Source organism: Delphinapterus leucas, chromosome 8 (genome assembly GCF_059928025.1).
Source record: "Delphinapterus leucas isolate spDelLeu-1000000601 "Yukka" chromosome 8, BTC_Dleu_Yukka2, whole genome shotgun sequence".
NCBI lineage: Eukaryota > Metazoa > Chordata > Mammalia > Artiodactyla > Monodontidae > Delphinapterus > Delphinapterus leucas.
This window is the reverse complement of record NC_143136.1, coordinates 39,505,041-39,525,376: the sequence shown is the minus strand read 5'-3', so window position 1 is coordinate 39,525,376 and position 20,336 is coordinate 39,505,041. Positions and strand designations below refer to the sequence as shown.

Here is a 20,336-nt window from a genome sequence, read left to right as displayed (position 1 = left end):
TTTCCACTGAACTTACCAATGACTGAAAAAAATAAATTTATTTGTTCATTTTTTAATCGTTTGTCTCCCTAAGAAGTAAGCTCTATGAGAGCAGAAGCTTTGTCTTACTCCTTAACATTTTATGCCTTCTTAGCATATGTTCCATCCAACAAATGACCGCTATATGTACCACATTCTATACTCATTTACACATTTATTAACTGTCAGCCCCAGAATTCGATACACTTTTTAAGGGTGGGGATTTTTTTTTCTATCTCCGGAACCAAGAACACTGCTTTCACAGAATCTGTGCCCAATAAATATTTGCTGAGCAAATGAATGATATGTTTATTTCAATGATTTGTCCTTGCTGTACTTCCCCTTACCTTGATTGCTTTCTGGATGTTAATGCATGATTCTCTTATGATCTGCAGCAACTTATTGAACCGTCCCATCTCTTGGACAAGCACCGTGTTCATGCTCTGAGTGTAAGTGGTTGGGTATCTCCTCATTGCAGACTCAACATTGAAGTTGTTTGGAAGTTTACCCAAGATGTCCCCAGCGACCTCATGTACTACTTCATCCGATGATTTTGCACCAGACTCTGCTGAACGACACTGGAAAGAATCCAAACTACGAATCAGAAATCCTCATAAAAAAAAAAGAAATCCTCATAAAAGTCTAAGAATTGCTGGATAGGAAAACTCCTAAAGTAAACTTTATAAGAATGAGTACTATTGATACTTTGCTATTTTGACTATGATTCTTCTCCCCACAAGATTTATTGAAGTGATGATAACAGGCATGGGAATGGAGTTTCGGGAGAAAAGCAATTGTTAGAAGGTAGATGTACAATGTTCAGAGGCAAAAGAAGGTCTGGAGGAGGCAAACAAGCTGCACATTGTGCTGCCCGGGGTCAGGGGAAGAGCAGATGATACAGACAGAGGGAGAAAAAGCGTTCATGTTGGGGGGTGGTGGTGGTCAAGTGATGACGGGCATCAAAGCCCAGGAGGACGAAATCTGGCTTTTGCTTTCGCCACAAAATATATTTGGTAATAACTCTGGTGCCTAGTGGTTGCCAAAAGCAGAGGTAGAGTTTTTTTTCCTTGAACCAAGAGGACAAAGAAAATAAGCTCATCTCCTCTAAGCAGTTGGAAGAGTTATGGCGATAAGGCAGACTTTAGGGATTCACACTGGAAGCAAGGAAGGGGAATTTCATTTCAATTTTTATTTTTTATGTTTATAGTGACACCATGCAAATGAATCTATATTTTCTGGGAAAACCCTTTGAATCCTCAGAATAAATGAATGTGTGTGTATGTGTGTTGAGAGAGAACAAGCACTATTAGAATATAAATGAATATATCTCATACTTTTCCAGTCCGTGGAAATTGTGTTTAGTCTTATTTCAGATTTTATATTTTCTAGTGTCTATATTGGCTCTATTCTATAAATATTGACTGTTACTTCTACTTAAGTTTCTAGTGAGATTTTTAATGCTACCTAACACATTCCTATGAAGTTGTACAATAAAAAAATTAAATGTTGGTAAGTGTTAATTACATGCTAGCAAAAAAAGGGATATGCCAATATAGTAATCTTTTATCATGATCCCAAAACATTAGGTTTACAACTAAGTATATAAAACAAATTACAGAGAACAAAGAAGGTAATGAACATTTGGCCAAAACTAGTGAAATATCTATTTCCATTGCATTTAAAGAATCATATGCTGACTTCTATTTGTATTTTGATGTGCATACAATATACTATAAACTCAACCATTCCTATTTTCTAACAAGAGCTGTGCCTCCACCAAAAAACCCCGAAAAAAAAAAAGAATCTTAGCCCTATAGCCCTTCAAAAATGTAAGAAAAATAATTTAGTAACACAAACGTTCCTATACCTATTCCTCACACACCAAAATCACATAATTGGGGGGGTTTGTTTTAAAAGTAATATCTAACTGATATTGAGAATTAAGAGCAAAAGGGTGTTATTTATTTGTAATTATATAACTTAGCTTTTTTCCTTTTTACCACTTTTCCTTAGAGTTTTCACAAACACCGTTTGAAATCTAATGGTCGTTGCCCTTTTATCAAACAAATAAAGGTAAGTGGGATCCATTTTCAAGGAGACGTCATGGAATTTAGCCTTTCCATTTCTAGTTTCACAATATTTTAGGTTGAAACAATTTTCTTATTCAAAAGAGAGTCTGGCACACTATAAAACTCTTAGAGGAAAACACAGGCAGAACACTCTGTGACATAAATCACAGCAAGATCCTTTTTGACCCACCTCCTAGAGAAATGGAAATAAAAACAAAAATAAATAAATGGGACCTAATGAAACGTAAAAGCTTTTGCACAGCAAAGGAAACCATAAACAAGACAAAAAGACAACCCTCAGAATGGGAGAAAAGATTTGCAAATGAAGCAACTGACAAAGGATTCATCTCCAAAATTTACAAGCAGTCCATGCAGCTCAATAGCCAAAAAACAAACAACCCAATCCAAAAATGGGCAGAAAACCTAAACAGACATTTCTCCCAAGAATATATACATATAAAGCAGAAACTAACACACCACTGTAAAGCAATTATACTGCAATAAAGATGTTAAAAAAAAAAAGAAGATATACAGGTTGGCAACAAACACATGAAAGGATGCTCAACATCACTAATCATTTGAGAAATGCAAATAAAAACTACAATGAGGTATCACCTCACACCAGTCAGAATGGCCATCATCAAAAAATCTACAAACAATAAATGCTGGAGAGAGTGTGGAGAAAAGGGCATATACCCTGAGAAAACCATAATTCAAAAAGAGTCATGTACCACAATGTTCACTGCATATCTATTTACAATAGCCAGGACATGGAAGCAACCTAAGTGTCCATCAACAGATGAATGGATAAAGATGTGGCACATATATATAATGGAATATTACTCAGCCATAAAAAGAAACGAAATTGAGTTATTTGTAGTGAGGTGGATGGACCTAGAGTCTGTCATACAGAGTGAAGTAAGTCAGAAAGAGAAAAGCAAATACCATATGCTAACACATATATATGAAATCTAAAAAAAAACAAAGAAAAATGGTTCTGAAGAACCTAGGGGCAGGAAAGGAATAAAGATGCAGACACAGAGAATGGATCTGGACTTCCCTGGTGGCGCAGTGGTTGAGAGTCCGCCGGTGCAGGGGACACGGGTTCGTGCCCCGGTCCGGGAAGATCCCACACGGCCCATGAGCCATGGCTGCTGAGGCCCGTGTACCACAAAAAAAAAAAAAAATGGATAATGGACCTGAGGACACAGGGAGGGGGAAGGGTAAGCTGGGACAAAGTGAGAGAGTGGAATGGACATATATACACTACCAAATGTAAAATAGATCGCTAGTGGGAAGCAGCCACATAGCACAGGGAGATTGTCTCGGTGCTTTGTGACCACCTACAGGGGTGGGATAGGGAGGGTGAGAGGGAGACGCAAGAGGGAGGAGGTATGGGGATATATGTATAAGTATAGCTGATTCACTTTGTTATAAAGCAGAAACTAACACACCATTGTAAAGCAATTATACTCCAATAAAGATGTTTTCTTTTTTTTTTTTTAAAAAAAGAGAGTCTGGCAGTTAAGCATAAGCAAAAGAGCTCTGCAGAAGTAACATTCTCAGCTCCAATGCTGGCTCCTGTCATTTCAAAAGATATTTTGGTTAAATACACAAGGTAAAGGTCTTGTCATCGTGACCTTGCTCTCCGACCTGCAGTTCTGGTCTATCTCATTGTCTCTGAATTGTGGTTAATCCCGATGTAGAATCACTGAACTCCTGCTTACCCATTACTATAACTGTACTTGCCAATCTGAGTTGGGGGATATTGAAAGAGGTTGTTTAATTACATACTGAGAAGATACCCCAAGTGTATTTAAACTTATTTGCTTGGCTCTGAGTCATTTTCTGTTGGACTGAGCCCACTGCTTCATGTGGCACAGCCCATCAGGTTTAAATAAAGCCAAAAGACACTATAAATCTCCTGCTGTCAGACTGTTGTGTACTACAGGCACTGATGTCCCTAACAATCTACTTACTCATGTCTGTATATATGCTTTCATGCTCAGGCAACAACTGATTTTAATGGTATTAACGTGTAAAATGGACATAAAAAATAATCTTTGTCCTTTCTGCCTTACGAGTAAGTGTCACCTTACAGTAGACCAGAGCTAGAAGTTCCATGAACTCTTCCATCAGTGACAGCACACTATTTCATCCTCCTAATCTGGTTCTTTTAGCTTCCCGCCCCCAACTCCCAACCCAGCATCTCTGGTTATCTGCCTTCTAGGTCCTATCCCATGTTTAGAATCTAGAAAGAAGATCACATAGTGGTTCAGAACACAAATTCTGGAGCCAAACTAGTGGGAGTCAGACTGCTTGGCTTTGAGTGCTGGCTTGAAATTGTACTAGCTGACCTTGAGTAAATGACTTAATCTTTCTGTGTCTGAGTCTTTTAGCTGTAAAATGGGAATAATTAGCACCCTCACTTCATAGGACTGTCATAAGCATCACACTGTTATACATAAAGCATTCAGAACAGTGCTCCCATACAGTAAGCACTATACAATTATTAACTATTATTAGTATTAATCTGAGATTCCATAAAAATAAAAAAGACCAGCTCGAAATCAGTTTGGGGGATAATTTGCTTGACTGAATAAACATCCTGAACTTACTAAAATTTCATTCAATCACTAAGGGAACTCACCATTTGGACTAATTTGCTTTCAAAAATAAAATAAAAAAAACAACAAGCATATCTTCTAATGGGAGAACAATACAAGGGAAGATCTCTAAATAGACAAGCAAGATTAAATATCTTTCATTCAAATGTACTGACTCGTGCCCAGGGCATGCTGAAATCTGGTGCCTTGGAAGGTCATTCTCCGACATGCGCTTACATTTATGTTCTCACCAGTGGAGCCGCATGTCTAAGAGTCAAAGGTTCTCCTAAACCTTTTAATTTATTTTGTACTTACTATTATATTCCTTAAATATTATGTAATCTGATAAAATATTGATGTGAAAGAAACTATTTCTATGTAAACTAGGTTAAATGTTCTAGAATATTTGATAAAGATAAGTCATTTAAAAATGTTGAATTAGTAAGAGAGAAAATAAAATAGGCAGAATTCTAGATGGATTCTGGCGTTAAACTGCTTCCAGGTATCTTTGAAATTCTTCTTCCACTTTAAAGGAAGTAAAAAAGGATAATGTATTAGGGCATGATTTAAGCAAGAAAGGCAAAATGGAACTCATAGCAGCAGAATGATATCAAAGAATACTCAAAGAATATTATTCAAAGAACTCTTGGAAGCAGAATGATACTCAAAGATTCTTCCCAAATCAAAAGACTGATGAAAACAAAACCCACACATTCATTTACTTTATGTTTAAACCCATTTTTAAGTTACGTATTTTTTTTCTTTTCCTTAAAGTGGTTCTCCACTTGAAGAGATGGAATTCTGTGCCTGGGCCTCTACCGTGTTGTCTCATGCTGCTTGGGGAGCATCCTTTCCAGCCTCAGAAGCCAGTTCCTGCACAGATCACACACCTGCGTGAGAAGAATGTTATCAAACAGCAGTTGAGTTTCTGACTGATCTTTAGTGATATCTGCATTGGCATTCATCCCAAAGATTTCCGGAGCTGGGGTCAGCGGCAGTGTCTTTGTGTATTCGATGTAGCTTTTGTGCTGCAAAGATGAGTAACAAGGAATCAGGAGGTTAGAAATCAGGAAATCAGGTTAGAATTACAGAAATCTAATTATCCTGTAGAGCTTGCTCACTGAAAAGAGATAACTTTTAATACTCAAGTTACTGAGTGGATGAGCCTGTGAGCCTGGACACTGAATGCTTTCATTTTCTTTCAACCTGGGCCAAAGTGTTAAAAAAAAAAAAAAAAAAAAGATATGGACACATTTAGAGAGAGAAAAAAATGTCCCATTCAACTGGAATGGATCTGAAAATGGAGAGAGGAATATCCTGGCTGCTTCATTTAGAAATTCTTCCAGAGAAATCTTTCTGTGCTGCATTTGCTGATGACTGTTCTTAGTTTATCACAATGTTTTTTTTTCCGCTTTAGTCTGATTTTTCTGTTTACTCTTATTGTGATAAATCCACGTAATTCAGAAAAGTGAAAATCATCTGAGATTTTATCATGAGATAACCACCATTAATATGGTAAATCTTTTTATATATATGCAGACACGTTTTATATTTTATTTATGTGAATTTCTATCAAAATTCCATACTTTTCCTGATGCTCATATAATCATATGCGAACATTCATATATTGGGTTGGCCAAAAAGTCTGTTCATAAGACATTACAGAAAAATCCGAACGAACTTTTTGGCCAGCCCAATACACGTACGGTAGCGGGGAGATTGGTCACTGGTGGTTTTTCGACATGGGTCATGTTACATAACCTGACTTCATCTTTGGCCATCTTCTCACTTACCAAATCATCACTGGAGATCTTGTTACCATGACTCCCTGTGTTGACTTGCCCCACCCAGTCAGTGACCTGGGCTCTGGGACTGATTTTTCTCTTCATCTCTATTAGTGTCTGCCCTCAGCTAGAATCCATCCTAGTGGATGATGGGGTCATGGTTATGTGCCTCTGTTGCCTGTGGCTGTGTTTTTAACTTTCAATATGTGCCCTTTTGACTTCTGGGAATAAAATGAGAACCAATTTAATTCTGCTGGCAGTCCCTAGAAGTCTACTGTGTGATAATCTGAAGGCAGATACCACATCTTCTACTAGACAGGACTGGAAAAAGTAGCAGAAGAGAACCTTGGTCTTGTGAAGCAGGTGTGATACTCTGTCCCTTTCTACCTGTGGGATCTTGGGCAAGTCATTTAACTTCAGTGAACTTACTTTCTTACTTGTAAAAGGGAAAGAAAGAATAATAACTCAAATGTTAATTAGATGCTCCAGTGGGATAATTACATGTAACTGCTTTGTAAATAAGCATGATCTAAATGTTAACTATTACCGTTAATACGATTTTGTAACCCCTTCTCATGTGTATTTCCATTTTAATTGGGGACCATGCCTTTTTTCCCAAAGCACTGAATTCACAATAATAGGATTTCAGGTCACTGAGGAAGCCATTCTTGGGTGAGGAACATTTCTGATAGTCTTCACATTACAGCAAATAGGAAACCACTAACTCCATCTTTGCATGGGATTTGCTCTGTCCCTATAGGACCGAAGAAAGTACACACAATGGTTAAAAAACAAGGCTTCTTTTTTTTAAAAAAATCACCTTTTTCTATATCAGAGGAATTCCACATTTTACTGCTTTTAGTTTTCTTGAAGAGCATATGTACTTACATCACCAGAAGGAGGCACAAAATAGATGCCACTGGAGTCGAATTTATAGTGTGGATTCTGAACTAATTCCGTGTTGAAGAATTTGTTTAAGATGCTGCGCAGCGTGCGCCGGTCCCAGTCGTCAGTCACGCGGCCGCCGTAATTGCACTCGCCCGTCATGTACTGCAGGGCGTCGTAGGGCAGTTCCTAGAGTAGAGGTCAAGTCGCTCAACCAGTCAAGACTTAGCAGTGGCACATCATACAGGATCGTGTTTCTTGTTTGCTCATGTTATTTAAACAGTTTACGGAAAGTTTGCATCAACACAATTTCCCTTTATGTACTTCCCGGCTAATTTCCTGTAATTTTTCCCAGGCTCTCTCTCTCCTTCTGTGATTTGTCATTTCCATTAGGTCAGTGCAAAGAATAGAAATCCTCTATTAACTTGTGAACTCACCTCTATTCAACCAACATTAATGGACCACCTACTACGCCTGATGCAAAATTAGTTAGACCATAATCCGATTCCTGAAAATCCTGCACTGTTGAATGACATTCAAAACCAATCCAATATAATTCCGAGATAATCAGTGTTCATTTCCTTCACCACCTCTTTATATCTGTATATGTTTGACAATTAGAATCACACTATATATACAATTTTGCATATAATTTTTCACCAAATCTCATATTATGAGATATCTTTTACTGTTTCACGAAATACTCTTTGAAAATAGTTTTTAATAACTATCTTCTAATATTGAAGATTTCAGTTGCTCCCAATTTTCCACTTTGTTAAATTGTTTAATTAAATATACATCCCTTAAAATTGCTAATGATTCTTTAGTCTAGGTTCCTGAAAGGGAAATAACACTGTCAAAGGAAAGAAATTTATAAAAAGCAATTGACTAATGTCACCAAACTGCTTTCCTGAAAGGCTGTAGTAATTGTAGGAATCAGTTTTAAAATCTCTGCTAATTTGATTGACCAAAGGTAATTAATATTGCGTTAATTTGCATTTTCTAGAATACTAATGAAATTTATGATATTTTCATATGTTTAAAAACATTTGTTCTTCTGTGAACTAGCCTATTTTTTTCAATTAGTTTTTTTAATTTTTAAAATTTTTATTTATTTATTTATTTATGGCTGTGTTGGGTCTTCGTTTCTGTGCAAGGGTTTTCTCTAGCTGCGGCAAGCGGGGGCCACTCTTCATCTTCATGGCGGTGCGCGGGCCTCTCACTATCGCGGCCTCTCTTTTTGAGGAGCACAGGATCCAGACATGCAGGCTCAGTGGTTGTGGCTCATGGGCCTACTTGCTCCGCAGCATGTGGGATCTTCCCAGACCAGGGCTCGAACCCCTGAATTGGCAGGCAGACTCTCAACCACTGCGCCACCAGGGAAGCCCTCAATTAAAGTTTTAATAGTTTTATTTGTATAAGCTCTTTTATAAATCTACCTTTATCAAATTTCTTGAAATATTTTTACTGTAGGTTTGCCTTTTTATTATATTCTCTAGTACATAGAATTTCTAAGCGTTTATGAATGCAAAAGAATTGATTTTTCATATTGCGATTTTATTTATCCTAAGCATAAATACTTACACAGCCACCAGTAATATACAGAATTCTCTCACTGCTCACAACAAAACTATTATCATTTAGGGGAAAAAAAAAAGATAATTAAACAATAAAATTGTTTTTAATTTAATTTTTTGGGATATAATTCACATATTATATTAGTTTCAGGGGTACAAATAATGATTTGATATTTGTATATACTGATCACCACAGTAAGTCTATTTAACATCCATCACCGTAATCACAATTTTTTTGTGTGTTGAGAACTTTCAAGATCTGTTTTCTTTAGCCACTTTCAAATATGCAATATAGTATTAACTATAGTCACCATGCTGGACATTACATATCTTAATTTTATTTTACTTATTTTTTTTTGATATTGACATTTAAAAAATGTTTATTCACCACTTGTATTTCTTATTGTTAAATTATCTACTTTATTCTTTTATGTGTTTTCCTCATATGAATGCTTTCTTTTTTCATTATTAAAAGCTCTTTATAAAGATACCGAATCAGTTTGTCAGAAAAATTTTAGGTATTTTCTCCAGTTTTCATTTGTCTTTTATTTTTATGGTGTTTGTTTTTGGTATTTTAATATAGCAATGTTTTAAAATGTTTTCTACTAAAATACAGCAATCTTTTTACTTTAGGATTTTTTTCACCATTTTTGTGCTATAAATGCCCTTCTGGCAGTTATCGGCTAAAAGTTAAAGTGTATATACCCTACATCTCAGTGATCCCACTTAGAGGAATCTCTTCAGTAAAAAACAATAGCACTTGGGAAGAATAGGTGGTAGTGATTAGACAGAAGGAATTTATTGAATTCGGGCTTGGGAATTAAGAGACTTGTTACTTGGTAGAATTGGAAGTGAAGGCAGTGAATTCAGGAGAACAGCTCAGTGACCAAGACGTGGTGGAGAAACAGGCAGAACCAGGAGGGAGAACAACGGCACGGTGTTGAGGGGAGTTTGCAGATGCAGGCAGTGCTCGGGTTTGCCTTGTTGACAGGCCCCCACCTCATAAAACTGAAATATAGTAAGAAAACTCCTGTGTGAATTAAATAGTATATGAGCATGAGCTGGGCCCTGGGAGGGCTTTGTGAGGCAGACATAAGATGAGATCTGGAGGGGAGGAGTTTGGCTTATGTTTAAAGGGTTAAACCTGCCAACATTCCCCTGAGAGCTGATGGGTAAACTTGTTTCTCTCAGTAGCTTGATCACAACCAGGGCCAATCAAACTGGGGAACGCATTCTTCCAGGCGCCCAGCTCCATCGGCTGAGGTCGCAGAAAGAGTAGCAGCTCGCTGCTGGGATTTCTTCTCTGTTCTGTTGTTATAAGAGGGTTGAGACCACAGGCCAGGAGAGAGTGCAGAAGTCGGCAACTATATGCAACGTTATATATGAAGTTATTCACTTTAACATTACTTATTAGTAAGAAATATAAAGGAAATAAAATCCTGATAGTCAAAAGTGGGAAATGCTGTGTATGCAGCCATTAAAACAAAGATCTGTATCTATTTTGGAAGTTGTCCACAACATATGTGAGTGAGAAAAGCAAGCTGAAAATGACATACAGATGTAATTATGTTTTTGAGGAAAATGTGTGCGTATATTGTATATATAACTATTTGTGCATAGGAAAAAATTTGGACAGGCCCTCCTAAGCTGTGAAATTGACTGCTTTGGGGGTGAACTTAGGGTGAGAGTGAGGGGGTGAGCCTTTCTCTCACACACAATCACACACACACAACCCTCCCAAAGGGAATTACCCATTTGCCAAGTACATTATATACATCCACTTGTATTTTCTTCTGTTACAGTTTACTTTTTCTTATTTATGTTTTTTCAATTAAAATATATAAAGAACTCATACAGCTCAATAACAAAAACCAAAAAATCTGATTAAAAAATGGGCAGAGGGGCTTCCCTGGTGGTGCAGTGGTTAAGAATCCGCCTGCCATAGCAGGGGACACGGGTTCGAGCCCTGGTCCGGGAAGATCCCACATGCTGTGAAGCAACTAAGCCCGTGCGCCACAACTACTGAGCCTGAGCTCTAGAGCCTGCGAGCCACAACTACTGAGCCCGCGTGCCACAACTACTGAAGTCTGCACGCCTAGAGCCCGTGCTCTGCAACAAGAGAAGCCACCACAATGAGAAGCCCGTGCACTGCAACGAAGAGTAGGCTCCACTCACCACAACTAGAGAAAGCCTGCGTGCAGTAACAAAGACCCAATGCAGCCAAAAATAAATAGATAAAATAAATTTATATTAAAAAAAATGGGCAGAGGATCTGGATAGATATTTTTCCAAAGAAGACATACAGACAGCCAATAGACACATGAAAAGATGCTCAACATCATTAATCACCAGAAAAATGCAAATCAAAATTACGATGGGATGTCACTTCACACCTGTCAGAATGGCTATTATCAAAAAGACAAGAAATAATACATATGTTGGTGAGGATGTGGAGAAAAAGGAGCCCTTGTGTACTGTTGGAGGGAACGTAAATTGGTGCAGCCCCTATGGAAAACAGTATGGAGGTTCCTCAAAAAACAAAATTAAAAACAGAACTACCGTATGATCCAGCAATTCCACTTCTGGGTATTTATTCAAAGAAAATGAAAATACTAATTTGAAAGGCTATATATCCCTATGTTCATTGCAGCATTATTTACGATAGGTAAGACATGGAAACAATGTAAGTGTCCACTGGTGGATGAACGGATAAAGACGTGGACTATATGTGGAATACACAATACTATTCAGCCATAAAAAAAATGAAATCTTGCCATTTGTGACAACGTGAATGGATCTTGAGGGTATTATACTAAGTGAAATAAATCAGACAAAGACAAATACTGTGTGATTTCACTTAAATGTGGAATCTAAAAACACAAAACAAATGAACAAACAAAACAAAACTTATAGATACAGAGAACAGATTGATGGTTGCCAGAGGGGTGGTGAGTTGCCGGGAGGGCAAAATGGGTGAAAGAGATTAAGATGCACAAATTTCCAGTTATAAAATAAATAAGTCATGGGGATGTAAGTACAGCATGGTGACATTAGTCAATAATACTGTGGCACAAATTTGAAAGTTGCTAAGAAAGTAAATCTTAGAAGTTCTCATCACAAGAAAAACAATTTTTTTTTTAACTCTACGGTGACAGATAACTAGAAGTATTGTGGTGATCATTTTGCAGTATATACAAATGTTGAATCATGTTGTATACCTGAGACTAATGTAATGTTGTAGGTCAATTATACTTCAATAAAAAAGAACAAAATTTTGATTGCTGAAGGATTACATTCGATTTAGTATCAAAGGGAACTGTGAATCACATTCCACAAAGAATATCTCTGTATTTCTTGATGGGTTATATGCCATGCATGAGTAGCAGTTTTGTGCAGTTTGCTATATGATCACTGTGCTGGAGGAACAGGAAGTACGGCTCAATTGTCATTTAATAGAAGGAACCAGTTCAGTCAGCCCCACGTGTCATTAAACGATTCTCTGTAGCATTTGCCAAGATGGACAATTCCTGATATTCCATATTTACTCAGTGTGCTCACTCCCCCTTTTCCTCTGGCTGTTTGGTCTGCATTTTCCATTTCTCCTGTCCTCTCTCCTACCATTGATATTGGGTGCTCACCAGCAGCCAGGCTTTAGTTCGTTTTTACGCTACAAGGCCTCCCTTTTAAATCTCAGGTGTTCTCAGGCTTCTCCTTACACATTAACAATTCACAATTCTCTATTTGTGCTCACTCTCTTCTCTTGGGCTTTATATCTATACGCCAAAAGCCTACCAGATACCATCGATATCTACACCTAGACACCCCAGATGTATCAAATGTACAAGACTGAATTATTTATCCACTCACCCACCCCCATTCCACTAACCCACCTGCTACATACCCATTAATTCCTGATACCTATTCCCTTTCTGGATTAATGAGTGGTGGTAGGACCACCAACTGAGACCCCAAAACTAACATTAACAGACTTCTCCCTCTCCCTTTACCATTTACTATCTAAGTCATTTCAATCCTTGTCCCTACATATCTATTATATCTCTTCCATGTTCCCCATCCTAGCCCAGATGCTTTAGTTTAAACTCATATCATCTCTTGCCTGGGTTATAACTAATACAGGAGACCATTAGTTTTCTAGGGCTGCTGATAGATGGCTTAAAACAACAGAAATTTATTGTTGAAGAAGTTTGAAATCAAGGTGTTGGCAGGGCCACACTCCCTCCACATCTTCTAGGAGGATACTTCCTTGTCTCTTCCAGCTTCCGTAGCCCCAGGTGTTCCTTGGTTTGTCACAGCATAACTCCAATTGCTGCCTCTGTTTTCACATGGCTGTCTTCTCTGTGTATCCAAATTTCCCTCTTTTCATAATGATACCAGTCATGTTCTATTAAGGACTCACCCTACTCCAGTATGACCTCATCTTAGTTTAACTGATTATATCTGCAACAACTCCATTCCCAAATAAGCTTACATTCTGAGGTAGAATGGATTAGAACTTCAACATATTTTTGGGGGGCGACACAATTCAACTCATATCATCTTAAACTGGCGTGTCATCTAAATCCCTCTAATCTGCTCTCCACTCTGTTGCTAGAGTGGTCTTTCTAAAATGCAAATACTCTCCTAAAAGCAGACCAATAACAATATAATAATCCCAGATCAGCATGGCATACAAGGATGTTCCAAACATACAAGGATGTTCCAAATCATTTATACTTAACCAAACCTTTTTACTTATTGGTACTTTTTTTTAACCTTTTTATTGCTGCTTCTTTACACCATCCACCTGAAAACCTTCTATTCATTGTTTGAGTCCCAAGCAACTGCTCCTCTGTGGAACCTTCCCTAATCACATCCAGCGAGTTGCTTACCTCCTTGTTTGTGTTCAGATCTTTAAAAAGCTAGGGTGACCAAATAAACTACTGTCCAAACTGTAACACTTTGAGAGTGAACGTGGGCACTAAAGATAATTAGTATTATGGAATTTTAGAGTACTATATATATATATATATATAAAATAGTATATATATAGTATATAACTCTATTTTTATATTGGCAGACCTGTAAGTAGTTTTATTCAAACGTTGCTTTTAAAATAAGATAATTACTTAAAATAAGAAATTGAAGCAAAAATTTTATAATGATTAAGAGTTTAAGCAGAATAACTTTTCTTAGTGTATATTCATGTACTTTAACTTCTTAGACATCTCTCTCTCTCAAATAATGTCTCCGATGTTTTCCCGAAGAATGTACTTTTCAATATGGTCTCACTGTTTTTTTAATTTTTAAAGTAAAATTGTCTATAATGTTTTGCAAAGTTTCATTTTATGGTTACTAAATTTTAAATTGCTGACACTTTTAATTGACTCCACTACATACTATAATATTTTAAATTAGAATATACTCTACAGGTTCGTGAACAAATTGCTAATTAAAGGAGCTCCTCATTCTTTTTGTTTGTATTCAAAAGTGTAATTATTTTAGCTCAAATACTTCCACATGCATTGTTTCATTATAGCTTTTGCCTCCATTCTTAGTATGTTTTAAAAATAAATATTATTACAAGAAAGAAATTCATCAAATCTATGCTTCTTTTGAATGTTTCACCAAATTTTAATGCTGCAAAATCAAAGGCCTTCTCAACTCACTTCATTTTAGTACAGAATACAAATTTGCCCAAAGAAACACAGAAGACCAGACAAATGTTCTTCACCTAAGTTTAGATATGTCATTTGAGCTCTCAATATTTATTTTCTTGTTTTCTCCTTTGTTTTTATAGAGAGAGGATTCAACGACTGCCTGTTTGTAAGCCTTTCTTAAAAAAAATCACAATTCACTAAAAGTTTCAAAAACCAAAGGTTTTTTTGATACTCCATTGATTGATTTAAAGATTTCCAACTAATTTTGAACAAAATTCTATCAAAATTTAGAGGATTTGCTTTCGAAAAAGTTCCATATCCTTTTAGGACACTTGCACTGATTTACCAAGCAGTTCTTCAAAAGTTCAAACGTGTTAAAATCCATCTGATAGATAAGCAGCAAAGAGAGAAAGAGAGAGAGAGAGAGAGTACATGCATGTGTGTGCACGTGCACAAGCGATGGCGAGAGGGAGAGAAAGGAGAGAGGGGTGGGGAGAGGGAGAGAGAGAACTACAGGGGATGAAATGTGGTTGAAGTGATGACAGTACATTGTGGGACTTCTTCCCAGAATCTATACCTCAGGTTAACACCAATGGCTTAAGTAGTTTGATCGGGACAAACGGCCCAAACTCTGGAATAAAACTACAGTAACATTTCCTTAAAAATAAAGTCATGCTCCAGGATGGAGGGAAATCAGTCTGTTTTTCTTTTTTTTTCATTTTGGAGACTGATTGATGTTTATGTGTCAAAATAAATGATAAAATACAGGTTCCTAATAGACAAACTGACATCCTAACTACCTACTATGGCAGTTATAATATTCTGTTATAATAAAGTCCTACTTAATAAGCTTTTGGGAACTATCCTCCTATTCATTTTGTAAAAAAAGAAATTAATCAGAAGTCCCTGCTCACTGTACAAACACAACGTGATAAACAGCACAACAGGTAATGTCCTTGCTGTGAGTTTTATGGTACCTCATACTGGTTCAGGAACATGTGGAGTTGCTGTACGCTGATTCTTAGGTCAGTCTCGTTGAACTCATAGGGAATATTCCACCCCAGGGGTCCAAACTTCCGTCTCTCTTGTACCAAAGCATGAAAGAAACAGAGACCATATAGTAACTTCTTGAATTCCTCCTGTAATGAGAAGAAATGGTGTAACATCATTATTTCTTCCCCTAATAATGCATTATGCTTATCATATTTTAAAATGAAAGTAATTAATTCCTTTTGCTTATCAATATATCCATGTCAAAGTAAAACTAAAACAGAATTAACTGTTTCTACCGGCTATTTAGGCTATGCCTATTTGTATACATGCTCAGTTGACACACATAGCTTCTACGTACTGTCTAATTTAACGTTACCTTAGAGGATTTGGGGGGGTTTCAACTTAAGCATCATGAGGCAAGGAGTATGAATTCCAGTGTTTGGTCCCAGATCACCATGGAGAAATTTCAAAGGAGATAGTTCAAACCGATTAAGAAGCTCTACAAGCACTTTGGGGTTGAAATTTTGGGTAGCCTCATGGCTTTTCTGGTTGCTTTTAGGTAAGAGAAGTCCTACAGTCACTGTCAACTGCAAAGCCAGCCTTGATTCAGAAATCAGAAAGTACGATGCAATATATTAATCATTTGTACCCTCCACAAGGAGGATATAAAAATGGTCAAAATAGAGCTTGAGAGAGGATTTTTTTGTTTTTGCTTTTTTTTGTTTTTTGTTTTTTTCGGTACGCAGGCCTCTCACTGTTGTGGCCTCCCCCGTTGCGGAGCACAGGCTCTGGACGCGCAGGCTCAGCGGCCATGGCTCACGGGCCCAGCCGCTCCGCGGCATGTGGGATCTTCCCGGGCCGGGGCACGAACCCGTGTCCCCTGCATCGGCAGGCGGACTCCCAACCACTGCACCACCAGGGAAGCCCGAGAGAGGATTTGTGAAGAGGTTTCCTTGGAGAGAAGAGCTGCTGTGCTGGGAGTCCCCTTGTCCTCACCTCCAAGGGAAAGGGGAGTGTGGGGTCCAAGATACTGAGAAGGAACTAATGGGGCCCCTTGGGGAGCTGATACTCATGCCCTGAAGCTGGGATGGAGTGGGACAGTGCAAAACTCATGCCTGGAAGAGTAGAGCAGTCTATGGCCTCGGGTCGTGGACTATGGGAGGGAAATCAGTAGCCTTCCCCCAGATGGTGGGCCAATCTGGCGTGAATCCCAAGGAGCAGACAGGGAGCTGGGCTAGGAATGTCAGCCAGTGGTCATTTTAATGGTTTCCTATTCAAGAGGACTTGTGTCACAGAGTAAGGAACCCCAACAGTAAGAGCCTGTATGAAATGAAGCCTGGAGAACCAAAAGCTGAGAGGAATCAGGAACAGCCAGCTGAAGGGGAGGCACTGCCACGGGTGATGGGGTCACAGAGAAGTCCAGCACGGGAGCCGAAGGAGAACCCATGAGAGACCTCACGAGGCAAAAAAGTCAGCTTTAAATCCCCACCAACTCCAAAGAGCTCCAGGCAATAGCAGCCCAGAAGAGGAAACTCTGCCCCTCCTGACTCACCCCTGCACACGCCCTGAACTGAGCACTCTGTATCAGCAGCTATCATGTGCGGGAGTAGTTACAAAAAGAAAGGTGGGGCTTCCCTGGTGGCGCAGTGGTTGAGAGTCCGCCTGCCGATGCAGGGGACACGGGTTCGTGCCCCGGTCCGGGAAGATCCCACATGCCGCGGAGCGGCTGGGCCCGTGAGCCATGGCCGCTGAGCCTGCGCGTCCCAAGCCTGTGCTCTGCAACGGGAGAGGCCACAACAGTGAGAGGCCCGCGTACCACACACACACAAAAAAAAGGTGGCCCAACAACACATGACAAGATGCTCGACATCACTAATTATTAGAGAAATGCAAATCAGAACCACAATGCGCTGTTATCACCTCACACCATTCAGAATGGCTATCATCAGAAAGACAACAAATAACAAATGCTGGAAAGGGTGTGAAGAAAAGGGAACCCTTGTACACTGTTGGTGGAGATGTAAATTGGTGCAGCCGCTACAGAAAACAGTATAGAGGTTCCTTAAAAAACTAAAAATAGAGCTACCATATGATCTAGCAATTCTACTTCCTGGGTATATATCCAGGAGAAAATGAAAATTCTAATTCAAAAATATACATGCACCCCAATGTTCACAGCAGCCCTAGTTACAATAGCCAAGACATGGAAACAACCCAAGCATCAATCAACATATGATTGGTTTAAGAAGATATGGTGTATATATACAATGGAATATTACTCAGCCATAAAAAAGAATGAAATATTGCCATTTGCAGCAACATGGATGGACCTAGAGAATATTCTACTTAGTGAAATAAGGTAGACAGAGAAAGACAAATACTATACGATGTCACTTACATGTGGAATCTAAAAAAAATAAAACGAATCTATATACAAAACAGAAACAGACTCACAGACAGAAAACAAACTAATGGCTACCAAAGGGGAGAGGGAGGAAGGGACAAATTAGGAGTGTGGGATTAACAGATACAAACTATTAAACATAAAATAGATAAGCAGTGAGGATTTACTATATAGCACAAGGAATTACATTCATTATCTTGTAATACCCTACAATGGACTATAATCTGAAAAAAAAAATAACTTAATCACTTCGCTGTACACCTGAAACTAACACAGTATTATAAATGAACTTCAATTAAAAACGAGGAAAGATGACAACTCCATTCTCTTTCCCTAGTGGCATGAAGCCCACCAACTATAGGCCCGAGGCAAAGTGCTAGAGAGTTGAAACCTATGTTTTGAATAAAAGTTGAAATATTGATTAATATATTGTGTTGCACTTTCTGATTTCTGAATCAAGATTGGATTTGCAGTTTAAAATGACTATAGGTCATTTTATTACCTGACACTAACCAGGAAAGCCATGAGACTGCCCAAAGTTTTATTCAAGGGCAGGGGGGAAAGTTTCCCCCATGGAATAAAATTGAAAGGGAGAGTGTGAAACAAGAGGAAAGTAGCATAAGTTTGACCACAAAGGTGGGAGAAGCAAAGTTAAACACGCTGTGCTAATTCTGCAACTCTTCTCGATATATTAGAAAATTGAGCAAATCAGTAAAATGTGTTGATGATGTGCAAATATGGAATGAGGAAAAGCAGGAAAGAACCCTGGGTAGAGGGACTGAAATTGAAGGTATTGCTAGGAACTCGTTACTTCTAAAACATGTATATGAGGTGTGTGCATGGACTTGTTTCTACGTACTATATGTGTGTATACAGATTTGCATATGTGTATTTGTGAGTACATGTATATATTTCCAAGTTCTCTCTAAAAGGACTCGAACCACGGACAATAAATGCTACTTGTTTGGCACCCAAATCTTGGTCTCTAATACCATTCCCCATGAAACAGGAACCAGGGCTGTTCAGAAAAATGGCTGGTTCCAGGACTGGGATACAGATAAGCCTGGAGCAGCTTTTGCCAGAAAGAGGAATAATAATAATAATAATAATAATGGGACCTATAACAAGTACAAAAGGAGCTCCCTCTGACCAATTCTGGGACAACTTGAGCAAAAGACTTAAGAACAGTAATGAATTATAAACCATTGGAAAAAATGCAAGGAATTCATGAGTCCACACCAATAAAAGATAAATAAATGGAAGGGAAGGGAGGGCTGCTGCTGACAATAGCACGCCAAGTGTCAAATGTGGAGGGAGTGCTGGAGTTGGAATCACCAGCGGAAATAAGTGGGTCAAGCAAGAATCATCACTGGCTACTAAATCTGTGTCCCAGGTAGATTTTGACGAGGAACAGGCTATTTGCATGGTCCAAAATGTCTCCTCACAGACTGATTATTAGTTGCAAGGGGCAAAACAGTTATTATACAGTGAAGAAATCAGACCACGCTTCATCTGGGGGATCAAAATCAGTAACATCAGTGAGGGATAAATGGGCACCGTGCACCTCCCACTATGATACTCGAGGACATGACTTCACCCATGTCGTATTGTGGCTCAGAATGCATAACTTGAACCTAATATCGAGGAAATATCAAGCAAGCCCAAAGTGAGAAACGTTCTATTAAAAACAACGTGGTGGGGGGGGGGATGGATTCTTCAGAAATGTCAGTGCCATCAAAGACAAAGAAAGGGGCTTCCCTGGTGGCGCAGTGGTTGAGAATCTGCCTGCCAATGCAGGGGACACAGGTTCGAGTCCTGGTCTGGGAAGATCCCACATGCCGCGGAGCAACTAGGCCCGTGAGCCACAACTACTGAGCCTGCACGTCTGGAGCTTGCGCTCCGCAACAAGAGAGGCCGCAACAGTGAGAGGCCCGCGCACCGCGATGAAGAGTAGCCCCCGCTCGCCACAACTAGAGAAAGCCCTCGCACAGAAACGAAGACCCAACACAGCCAAAAATAAATAAATAAATAAAATGAAAAAAAGACAAAGAAAGGCTGAGGTATTGGTCCAGATTAAAGGAAGCAAAGAGGCATGGTGACTAAATGTGATACTAACCCTGGGCCCATCCCATGGTGAACAGGGAAAATGCTCCAAAGGACATCACTGTATCAATTGACAAATTTGGGACACAAATACAAATTTGGGTAGATTAGATACAATAGTGTATACTTGCTAAATTTACTAAAATAATAACTGTAATGGGATAAGATAATATCTCTATTCTTAAGAAATATACACTGAAGGACTTATCTAGGAATAAAGGGCAGTGACATATCTAACTT

The 20,336-nt window shown here is 38.6% G+C and overlaps 1 protein-coding gene across 1 annotated transcript in view; it reads right to left on the bottom strand.

Moving 5' to 3' along the window:
* Window positions 1–20,336, bottom strand: part of DNAH7 (dynein axonemal heavy chain 7) — a 248,143-nt gene that overhangs the window by 17,460 nt on the left and 210,347 nt on the right. Inside the window, exons 58-61 of the mRNA XM_089915967.1 lie at window positions 15,574–15,735; window positions 7,366–7,551; window positions 5,584–5,721; window positions 366–596 (exon numbers count right to left, since the gene is read on the bottom strand). Coding sequence (XP_089772093.1) covers window positions 366–596; window positions 5,584–5,721; window positions 7,366–7,551; window positions 15,574–15,735 — 717 coding nt within the window. The remainder of the gene's footprint in view (window positions 1–365; window positions 597–5,583; window positions 5,722–7,365; window positions 7,552–15,573; window positions 15,736–20,336) is intronic.